Here is a 12,204-nt window from a genome sequence, read left to right as displayed (position 1 = left end):
TAAATTTTTATGTGGATTTGTTAGATAACAATAACAAACACTTACCACAACACGCATGTTAGCATTTAAATGCATTGAAATAAGCATCTGTGAAGTAATGGCTATTCCATGAATAGTGCTTACCAGCACATCCTCCTGACAGCAAGAAATTGTTTATTTAAGCCTGTATTCATTGGCCAATAATAATTACAAAACAAAAAGTTTGTCAGTAAATTCAGTGCCAATCAATAAAACGGATGCTTACCCAAATGTAAATTGACCTTCTTGGTCACGATTCTATGCACCATGTCGCTTTGAAAAATGCCTAACCAACTTAGAAAAAAGGGTCATTTTCCAAAGTGCACTGAAATAAAGTTATTACGAGATGGCTCACTGATATATTGCTGTCGATATTTCATTTCATTCCATTCCATTTCATTTCATTTCATAGCGAAAAATCGGGCATAAAGAAGAACTAAAAATGCTTGCATAATTCCACTGGTGGAGCCAAGCAAACTGAATTCATCCATCCACAGATAATAATTATCTGGGATACCCGAAGCAAAGGAGATAATTCATCATCATGGGATACCCGCCCCTTGTCCGAATCCAAACACTCAGGAGTCAACAGTACAGAATTTTGTGTGACGGAAGTCAACTTTCAGACAGACAAATCACCACACTCTTTCAAATCGAATTTACGGTACCGCGATTGAGCAATACTGTCAGAGAATCACATGAAATCCATCAGAGATATCTCTGATGAAATAATGACTGAAAATTGAAACAATGACATTCATCATTATACCGGAAAGAGCGGAAATACATAGTACCTCCCCGTAATCTTCCGTAAGGGTTCGAAAGCAGAAATTTGCCAATCCTTCATCGGACTCTCTGGGGATCCTACATGGAGACAGGATAACTACATATTCCGAGGCAGTCACTGCTCGCGGCCGTGCGATGGTAGAACTGGTGAGTACAACAAAAAGGATATTATGGATTAATTCCAAGGAACAACACAAACACACAAGCGAATGGGGAAATCGCTGGTACGTGCGTGTTTTTAAGTTCATGGAAGTTCTATTCATATTATTATTATTTGCATGTCTGTATCTATTCCACTTATTCACGCTAGAAAGAAAGCAAGCGCGCCGGAAGACTTTAAGTTTAGTACCCCCTTCCCACAGTAAAGACCTTTTACATGTTTTTTTTTTAAAGCAAAAACAAAAACAAAACGAAACAAAAAAAAAACAGAATATAAAAATTCGCGTTTATAGAGCATTTAAAAAAATTCTTAGGGAATTAAACAGCAAAAAACACTGCGAAGGGCTATGATCATAACTTAAAAGAAAAATATTAATTTTACTAAGTACGGGCAGAGCGAGCGAGCGCTTCGGAATGTTCATAGATTTTCACGTCTGATCAATAGAATTTTGTATTACGCTATATTAATGACTCGAACTAGCAGAAGTCATATTTGTCATGCAATGTCCTTTCAGTAACATTTATTTATGCGCGAACGACGCGAGCGAAAGCTCGGAATCATCGTAAATTTTCGTTTCTTATGAACGTACGTACATGTATGTCACAAGTGGTGAGCACTTATTAGCCAATATGTATTATTCTTCGAGCAGATAGATATCACTTGCAAGTAGTGGTGAGGCTAAAATATCACTTCGGGACTGATGATCACTGTCTGATAAATTATTTTGGCACAAGTTTACTCTCTTTCCTTTCAGCATTTTAGCACATTTCTCTCCCTGTCAATATCACGTTATTGTAGAAGAGTCTAAACTATATAGCCTTCGGTAAAACAATACACGTTGATAGCTGCTTCTAGCGATAATCCATTATTAATGGGCCGAAACTGTTGGAATTGCATTGTATTTCATGGTACCCTTTTATGATATTCTTCATAATACGCCATTCGCTTCATCGCAGGTCATTCATTGTTGCTAACCTTTTACAGATTCATAACATATAATACATAGATATAGATTGATCATAAGATGTCTTTATAATGCCAATTTTCTTTTTTGTAACTTTGAATGATTCATATTTGATATTTACATCTTCTACATTCATATTAAATGATGCTTATTGTATATCGCTTTAAATTGTTTATTGTTTCTACATTATTCATATCAAAGAAATCAATGTGACAGAGAACAGTGATATGATAAAAGGGAAAAAAATCAAAGTACCATACAGGAGGATCCACAGTAAGCCAACCTTAATATTGGGGCCTCATTAGCCTCTTAACTTACGGCATACAACAAACTCTTTCACACACACACACACACACACACACACACACACACATACACACACACACTTACACAAATAAAAAGATACTTGGTCATGTATTAAGGTGATGCTAAGAAAGAAAGAAAAAAATAGGGATAACGATAATAGAAGATGGTGCGCAAGAACAGGAGAGAAAGAAATAGAAAGAAATAGTACTTTTGAACAGCAAATACAAGCATTGACAAAGCAACGTTTGTTTTCCCAAAAAGTGCAAATTGGGTCTGACGGGTTTGATTATTCTTCTGACCCAGCCTCCAAATTTCGTTGCTACTCTCTCAAAAAAAATTGAGCAAAAATATTCACTCTAAAAGGAGTGAATTAAAAAAAAAGTGAAATTAGAGTGAATTTCGAGTGGATTTTGAGTGAAAATGTTCATTTTCACTCGTTTTAAAGTGACCTCAGGGATCACTCCAAAATCTTCGAGAGATCCCTGAGGTCACTCCAAAATGAGTGAAAATGAACATTTTCACTCAAAATTCACTCCAATTTCACTCTAAATTCACTCTTTTTTTGTATTCACTCGAGTGAATATTTTCACTCGCTTTTTTTAGAGAGTACCTCACTTTGATTGGTTTGATTTAATTTGATTTGAAACTATAAGTTGCATTTGAATCTGAATTTTTCGATTTGGCAGTCATTCATGCCAACACTTCTCTCTCTCTCTCTCTCTCTCTCTCTCTCTCTCTCTCTCTCTCTCTATATATATATATATATATATATATACATATATATATATATATATATATATATATATATATATATACATATATATATATATATACATTTGTTTGTTTGTTCGCAGTAAGACTTGTGGGAGGGTCTGGCGACCATGAAGGCCGAGTGGAGATACTGTGTGACGGGGTCTGGGGCACGGCGTGTGACTGGGGTTGGGGCAAAGAGGACAAGGAAGCGGGGAACGCGGTGTGCCGACAGCTTGGCTACTCATCCGCCGCCTTGGTCCATCACAATGCCCATTTCGGACAAGGATCGGGCCCTATTTGGTTAGACAATGGAATCTACTGTCCAACACCGGATAAAAACTCGCTATCAGAGTGCTATCGTTACCCGTGGGGATGCTACGCCTCGAGATATAACCCCAGCTGTGGGCACGACGATGATGTGGGCGTAACATGTGCCGGAGAACGTGAGTATAACATAGTATTTTGCTTCGAAAGCAATGTAGTACTGTTTCCTTCGTTGGTGTTTTGCTCTGTTGGATCTTTTTTTTTGGTACGTTACAGCGTCATGAAACTGTCATCATCCCAAACATCATTCTGTTAACTCATTATATACCCTAGTGCAAAACAGTATACGTTTCCCTTTTGATATTCTGGTTACCACATGCACAGATTTCATTCTTCTTCTTTTTTTAACATATATTTCACCTTATTTCGGGTAATGACATTGTCATTTTATTTTTAGCACTAACACGAAGAAGCTTGTATCAAATTGAAATTACATTTTTGTAATGCCAATAGTTATTGAAATTTGTGGCAGACATATAAATATCATCAATATTCCAATTATTATTTGTTTTCGACCTTTCCACATCAGTGACATTCACATTAGTAGGCCTACTATAACTCATACATAAGGAATATTTCCGATTCCAATTCATGGGGGCGTGTACTCAAGCCGCGTTTACATTGTGTTCCTAGCAACCACGGCAGCCCCGTTTCACTAGGCCATCGTGGACAAAACAGAATGGACTTGAAACAACGCGGTGAGACGGGATAGGCAAACGCGTCATGCCGTGATTGCCGTGGAAGCCGTGTCAGATCTTTAGACTGTCAAAAATTGCCACAGCAGTCCAGGTGGTAATGAGGAATCTTGTATGCAGTGATTAAAATGGGGTGGACGCAACAAAATGGGGCGGCACGTAATAGGCAGTAACAAAACTTGGAGGCTACCCGTAGCGGGACGCACCTAAAAATATTGATAGTCTAACCTGACCATACGCCGTGAGAACAACGTCTGATAGCTATATGTTCATCGGTTCGAGGACTAGAACGAACAAGACTAGAATGCGAAGGGGGGGGGCAGGAAAATGTCTCATCTACCCACGGCGCACTACGTTTCAGGCAAATGGGGCTGCCGTGGCCGCCGGGAGCATGGTGTAAACGCAGCTTCATTGTGTCGATTGAAAACAACGTGTTGTTTACCATGAATTAATGACTAGATCATCCGATAATTATCAACATGAAGCGTGCTGACATTGACATACGAGATGCTATATACACTAATTCCATTGTGGCCACATCTGTGTTTCAGTTTTTTAAAGTATTTCTCTTCTTCCTTAAATGAGTAGAAGCGGAATTCACCCTAAGCATGTGTCAAAAACAGATTTTCTGATTGAAGTATTCATAAAATTTTTGTCCATGATGACACACTTAAGATATGATAAACCAGTGCTTATCATAATGATGAGGCTGAAAGAGACGCAAGAATACTAAACTAATACAAATAAGTACTAATGTACCAACTTATCATATAATCATTTTATGTATAGGGAATCTGAGTGCTGCGGCCGCGATATTTGCCAATGGAGACTTGAATGAAGGCCTGTGTTACGGCTTCGATCGCTTCACTTACTACGACATGACGAGTAGATTGACATTCACTCCAACGACAGCAAACCACGGCGATACACTTCAGTGTCATGTGTACGGTGTTGTGCGCTCTGCCACTCTGGAGGTTGCAGGTGAATTTTTCATATTTGGTATCAATACAAACGTTATCAATTGTAACACAATATCAATACTTGATACACTTTATACAGTGCGTTGGAAGCCGTTTTGGATGAAATATTGATATTCAGAGAGAAATTTGAATTAGCTGAACATTTGAAATGGTCTCTGTCATATCTTGTTAACGCGTGTGCGTCTTCACAGTGTACTAAAGCCTGTTATATGAATGTAGATAGCGCTCACCAGCAATGACAAAATAAACGGGCAGTGACTGGAGTCGTGACAGATAACACGATATAATGACATTCGTATTTTCACAAAAGAATACCGTAACGGGAAATGTAATAAGGCAACACAACTAAAAAAAACAATCTAAATTATTTCATTATTACCTGCGAAGCGCGCAACGAAAATGGAAAATGGATGCATAGCTTTCCTTCTATTTTCCGAACAAAAAGCTAAAGATTAATGGACGTGAGAAATGTAAATTCAATACTATACATAACCATTCCTTTCAACAAGTTATGTATTATTATAGTGTCAAGTTATTCTTCGTTTTCATGCAATGTTCTCGACTAAAATTAACGTACACGTGTGATCTTTCATGTTATTGCTAAATTGAAATTGAAGCAAACATTTTAATGGGTAAGCGTGTAAAAACTCAACGAAAGATTTACAATAAATTATAATTGATTCGTAGAATATTTGAATTGTTTTTCCGTTGCTATGCTTATCATCATAGACTGCCATATCAATGTCTGTGGTGTGCCGTGAAGTCACAATAAACTCTCAAACGAACAACGTGCCGATTACACTTGAATTGACAAAACAGGTGGTGTCGATGTACCCCGGTCCATCACTCCATGTATCACTCCAAGTCCCGGTACTCCTCCAGGAGAGAACATCTTATCCATCGATGCTGTAGAGATCAAAGGCGAGAATAATCTGGTTACTCTGGTCATCTCCTGTCAAGTGAACTTCACTGATCAGCCGTCCCCGTACCTCCACACCTACACCATCGGGACTGAGACTACGACTCTATCGTCATCAAGCTCCGGCTCAGCCATCCTCTCACCACGCCCCAACGCCTGCATCGAACTGACGTGCTCTGCGACGAACGGGGTTGGAACGACCTCAGTCACTCTCACACACTGTCCTCGAGGTATATAAGTAGTCATTACACAGAGTGAAATAAATTAGTGAGCTATGCCAACAGCGTGACAATTTGGTTTTTTGTTTTGTTTTTTGTTTTACTGCAGCCTGAGGCGGCTATAGGTCATGTAAAACTATGTAATAACAATTTAAGGAACTCTTTATCATATTTATTGCTTTTAAAGTTCCATTAAATTTCCTCTGGTTAGTAACACACGCAGTGTTACTTAAACTAAATGAAATCATATCAGATATTAATCACGCTTACTCGGACATCCATGCCTTTACCTTACTTTCCATTTTTGCCTTTAAAAACTGAGTCAGCGTAGTTGACGATTAACCTCCTACAAGCTGAGAACAAAATATTGTGTAAAACCTTTCCCTTCCCTTTCCGTTCACATGCGTTCAATTTTACACATCCACTTTAATTTCCGCTTGGTGACCGGTACCTGGTTTGGACACTAATCAGTGTATTTATGACTGAGACTTAGGTCGGGTAGTATTTCCGAGATCCTTGGATGATGTTCCTCCAGCGCTCTCTGTTCTCCATTACGCTCTCGATGTCATTCGTGTCATGGAGACCAGTGTCATATTTAAGATTATTACGTATACGAGGTAGTTTTGCGAGGCAATTGCAGTTGGTATTTTGCAGGGTCAAAAGGTCAGCAGTCAATATTTATATAATATTGGATGGCCTTGAGATTAATACAAGGAAATATTTTGCTTAGCGAGTCCAATATTTCCTTGTATTAATCGAAAATAGGACATTCAATATCATCATTATTATCCTACAGAGGATTTTAGCGAAGAATGTTTTCACTTAGGCCTATCACCCTTTCTGTCTCCGACTCCGAGTGCTGTGTGGTCTCCTACTGTGTAGTGATCCGGACATGGGGTATGGTATGTTGATGTAGGCCGACACTCTTCAGTGCAAGTTAATCCACTTCAGTCTCTGATAAAACAGTGATCTATGTATCCAAGGTAGCCGTCATGTTACTGTTAGCCCGAGATCTAGCTAATTTAGACCAGAATTAGATGTATTTGTATCCGAGATCTGAGAAACAATTCACGTCACATCTACCGTAGATCGTGAAAGATCGAATTAGGCTACTACCACAACTAGTAGTCCTACTGTAGTAGTGTGTACGTACACGTCGCGGTACAGTATCGATTATGCATTATCGCGCATGCAAATGCAAGCGGCGGCCGGCTACATGTATTTGTATATCGCGCGCGGGCTATCTAGCAGTATAGCGCTGAGCATGCAGAGCTGCAGATCAATCGTCGCCTTGCGCCTGCATGCACAAAAAAAAAAATGCAATTTATTTTCATCAAACCTAAATTTAACTTCCTGTTATGAAAGTGATATTTTGAAAAACAATTTCAACTGATTGATATATGAAATTTGTTGGCATGAACACAGAATTTTAGAAGAAACGATATTCTAGTTACTCAGTAATTCGTGATTGACCAATCACAGACGTTTTTACTTCATATTTCAGGTTATCTCGTATATATCTCAACCAATCACGGTGCAGTTTATAAAAATTTTGGGGAATCCCCCTCTTGCCGTCCAATATTTTAAATATTGGTCGCCTCGGCAAAAAATATTGGTCGAGTTCAACAAACTTTTTAAGTGGGTTGGAGGTTATGAGGTGCGTCGACAAAATAACACTTGTATTTGGGCTATAAAAATCCTCTGTATGGATAATAATCGTTGATATTTTGCTTCTTCCCGGTTTCGCCATTCACCTTACACAGGGAGGTGGGAAGAGAAGGAGTGGAATCTCTCTTCGCACCTCCCTGCTTTAAAGCCCCCTCACACCTGAGCGAATGTAGGGGGACGAAGGGGGACGAATGGGAAAAACGCACGTAATGCGCGCGAATTCAACGATTTCGAATAAAATTGCCTTCAAATCATCCGATTATAAACTTAAAGCCCCCTCACACCTGAGCGAATGTAGGGGAACGAAGGGGGACGAATGAGAAAAACGTACGAAATGCGCGCGAATTCAACGATTTCAAATAAAATTGCCTTCAAATCATCCGATTATAAACTAAAGTCAAATATGATTAACGAACGGTAAGCGAAGGATAAATATGACATGCGAAGGATAACGATTATCCGGTTCACTTTTTTGAGCAAATCGCGGCCGAGGGCGAGCGAATGGTTGATATGACCCGATAAGACGAACGAACAATGAGCAATGGTTTGATATGGCGTGCGATTGGAAACGAAGATGAAAGAATAGATAAGGCGTTCTCGTACGTGTGTGCGCGCTCCTCGGGGAGTATAAAAGCGACCAGGTCCGTCCAGACTTCAGTGCTGCCAGAGAAATCATCCACGCAACATGAAAGGAAGAGGCAAAGGCATTAAAATGAAATAAATCAATAAATTTCAGATTTTTGCTTCTACACAAAAGATCGTTTGTGTGAAATAAATATCCAACATTATTAATTATTCTTAAAGCACGTTTTTGAAGAAGAAAAATGTATCAAGCAAAAACTGAGATAAATTGCCCCAATTGCTATCATTCTAGCAAAAAATAAATATTGAAATAGTAACAATGTAGGTGAGGTGATAACAAATCTGACGTACCCCTAAATTGACTCGACCTACCCCCTTTCCCCTGTTGTATCATACCTACCACCAACATCGCACCAGACAAATTTGTACAGTCACTGTCAACTATAGCCAACAGGATTATACTAAAAAAAAGCCCTTGTAGTTGCAGTATAACGAGCTAGACAGAGGAGGCTTTCTGATGGCCACATGCTTGCCATCAATAGCTGCCACACAGTGGGGAAAATTCCACCGCTTGTAGAATCCACCAGCAAGTTGTCTCCATCCATCAGGGGTTGAAGGGGCTGTCATGACTTCATCTGCATACTCGTCACATTTGGACTGACACACTTCCCTGACCACTACAGATAGGGTGTTTTCAGGCACCCTCCACCCATACTGCATGTCGGAGTTCTTGGTGCCAGACACAAGATGACGGAGAGTAGCTGCCAACTTGAGACCTTCTTCCAGCGGCTCCCTGTACCAGGTGTACTGCCTCCTGATTCTTCCTCTGACCCTCTTCAGGATTTCATTGTAGAGTTCAGGGGGCATGCAGAGGAATTTCTTGAAAGTCAAAGGGTCTTCTCTTGGAGCTTCTTCTGGCAGGGTTCAGCCACGTCCTTTGCCAGATACGACGTTGTTTGAAGCCTCGTCTCCATCTGAAGCGGCCTCTGATGAACTGGTGTAGGTTCAGATGCTGATGTATAACTTTATTCTGAGCCATTGCCAGTAAATACTGGACTCTGAGGCGGGCTACATCTTCCATTTTTCTGATGAAACTTTGAAACTTTCGGGTGGGATGTTTATATATGAGTAGCGCGGTAAGTGGCTGGTCACAGAGGGCAGCTCAGCATTCGCCATTTTTTTCGTCAGGTTATTCGCTCGTATTCGTATCACTTCGCAATCCATAGTTTGTCATAGTATCTCTTAGACTTGCCTTCGTATATGCATCGCCTTTCAAATTTAGTAAAAGTCTATCTTGGTTTCCCTTCGCATAGAAGATGGCAAGCGAAAATACGTTTGTCATAGTATCTTCGTTTCTATGCGCAAGTCATATTTAGCCATCGTGTTGCTTCCTCTAGGGTTCTTTCGAGATCGGTCCACCTTGGTAAAAGCGCAATGAGGGACTATGCGTGACAATAGCACACGAACGATAAACGAACGATTACCGCAGACTAAATAAGAGATGCAAATTCAAGCAAATGACAGACGATTTTTCAATTCGTCGGGAAATTTTAAACATGTTCAAAAATCCAGTGCGAATTTGAATAATCGCAACTGTTAGTTCAGAAGGTGTACGAACCCAAACACGAAGGGTAAATATGATTTACTATCAATTACCATTGAAAACGATTTTTCAAAAAATGCCTTTCGCAAGCCATAGCAAGTCATATTTCAGGCAATTCGCTCAGGTGTGAGGGGGCCTTTACATGTAAACATTCCGATCGACCACGAAGAGGAAACATTCCAGGACGTCACTGCGTGTCGGTTACACGCACCGCAGAAGAACGCCGATAAATCAACTCATACAAGGTCGACCACTTCCAGCAGCACTACGCGTCTAACAATGACTAGTCCATTTGTGCTCAGTAGTATTGCACAGTGACCATCGGTTTTGCAACTCTCCAAATTGAAACAGAAGCAAAAATAAAATGTAAAAACGTTTAGATGTTTGAAGTTCGCCTGTTACAACTAAATATTATGTATCTTTGAAGTTGGGTTGAATGATATACATCGATGAACAATTTTTCAATTATTCGACATGTTGATGATCTACAGGTAGTCAAATGTGGCTTGATCGATATCATAGTGTATAGCCCTATTCACATATTTTCCTAATTTACCTAGGTGATATGTAATAATTATGATATTGACTGGCCTTGAGGGAGATACCAGATAAACTGAAAGAATATTGCCCTAGTCTTCTACTCGGGCAATATTTCAGTTTGGGCAATATTTTCTGGTATCTCCCTCGAGGTCAGTCAATATTATATAAGTGTCTACGTATGTGCATCGAGGCCGTCTGCGTCCCGCTCTCCCATGTAGTGGTTCCCAAAGAAATATTGAATGTAGTGTTATAGCTCATGGTTCAGATACCGAGTCTACTTCCCTCATCCTTCACTGTGTTTGTCGTCTGCAAACTCCGTCTGATATTTTCGTGGCTTTGGCTCTCCTGCTCCGTGCTGGTGTCAAAGTAAATCCAAGATCTGAATTCATCTCAATATTATAATAATCTACTGCAATTATGAAGAGGTAGGGAGCTATTGTATCGCCTTGAAGCACTCCGGCAAGAATCTCGAAGTACTCTATTTTACCATCAGGTGTGATGATCGCATCTTTAGTATCTTTAGGCAAACAATCTCCTTTGGGATGCCATAGACCGGAAGTATTCTCTTGAGCATACCCCTGTCGATGGAGTCAAAGGCTTTCCTGAAGTCAATGAAGACCATTACAGCAGAGAGGTCCCTCTAGAATTCTTCAAAGTGTTAGGATGCGGCTAGTAGTGGAACTGCCTTTTCTGAGTATTCTGCTTAGCCCGGAGCTTCTATCCACTTCTGGCTAGATACGATTGAGTATCATTCTGTCAAAGGTCTTTGTCACTGAAGATGTCAGTGAAATACCTCTATAATTATTGATATTTGTGAGTTCACCTTTCTTTGGAACAGGGATAATGTTACTTATCCCCTAGAATGATTTCGCATCTCTTCATCACCTCTGGAGAGATACCGTCCTCTCCATATGTCTTGCCTTTTTGGATATTTTACTTTGATATCTGGAGTTCATCTAACGTAAAAGGCTCTGCTGATATTTCTAGGTCCCCGAAGATGTGCTTGACTTCTCCAGTGTTTGGTGTGGTTAGTGGTGGTTGATCCAGCAGAACCTTGAAATGGGCTAGCCATTTTCTCTTTCTTTCCTCAGGATTTGTTCCTTGTGTCTGATTTGTGCATACACTCCTTCTCCCTGTTATCTCATTTATCAACTTCCGGCTCTTTTAACTCTTACATCTGTCAGCTGCATTCTCTACTCTCCTGATCTTTTCTGTCAGCAGCTCCACTTTAATCTTGGTGTAAGCGGCACTGAGCTCACCAGTTCTCTCGTCTACTTGTACCCTGCGTTTCTCTGTGTTGGATCATCATGATATTGATCTTTGGCTGCTCTGAGAAGTTTCCTGGCTGCACTAACTCTGGGGTCCACTGAATTATTTTCCCTACTCACTCTTTTCCTTTTTTTTTTTGGTATCATTGACTTGTTAGCTTCTGGTATAGCTGTCATAAAGTCCCCATACTTCTGCGACTCCCTGTCTGTCGCGCTTACCATGGTGTCATTTTCCTTGCACAAAGCACTAAACATGTTATTCACTTCCACACTGTATTACTTCTGGGGTTCAGTGTCTTCCTTGAAAGCTTCCCAGTCATACACAACTCTTTTGGGCTGGCCCTTGACTTTTCTCAGACCTAATCTGACTTCAGCCGTCACTATTCAATACATTAACAGTAATCATCATAATCAATACAT

General features: G+C 40.0%; 1 protein-coding gene across 1 annotated transcript in view; it reads left to right on the top strand.

The window, feature by feature from the left end:
* LOC139732231 (uncharacterized) overlaps positions 1-12,204 on the top strand; it is a 134,271-nt gene that overhangs the window by 17,042 nt on the left and 105,025 nt on the right. The window contains 3 exon segments of the mRNA XM_071643108.1: positions 3,122-3,430; positions 4,796-4,987; positions 5,869-6,135. Coding sequence (XP_071499209.1) covers positions 3,122-3,430; positions 4,796-4,987; positions 5,869-6,135 — 768 coding nt within the window.

The sequence above is a fragment of the Diadema antillarum genome, unplaced genomic scaffold (assembly GCF_040938485.1).
Source record: "Diadema antillarum isolate AM-2024a unplaced genomic scaffold, OU_Dant_1.0 seq00000406_RagTag, whole genome shotgun sequence".
NCBI classification, from domain to species: Eukaryota; Metazoa; Echinodermata; class Echinoidea; order Diadematoida; family Diadematidae; genus Diadema; species Diadema antillarum.
Note: the sequence above shows the minus strand (reverse complement) of the source record. Positions and strands in the feature narration are given on the sequence as shown.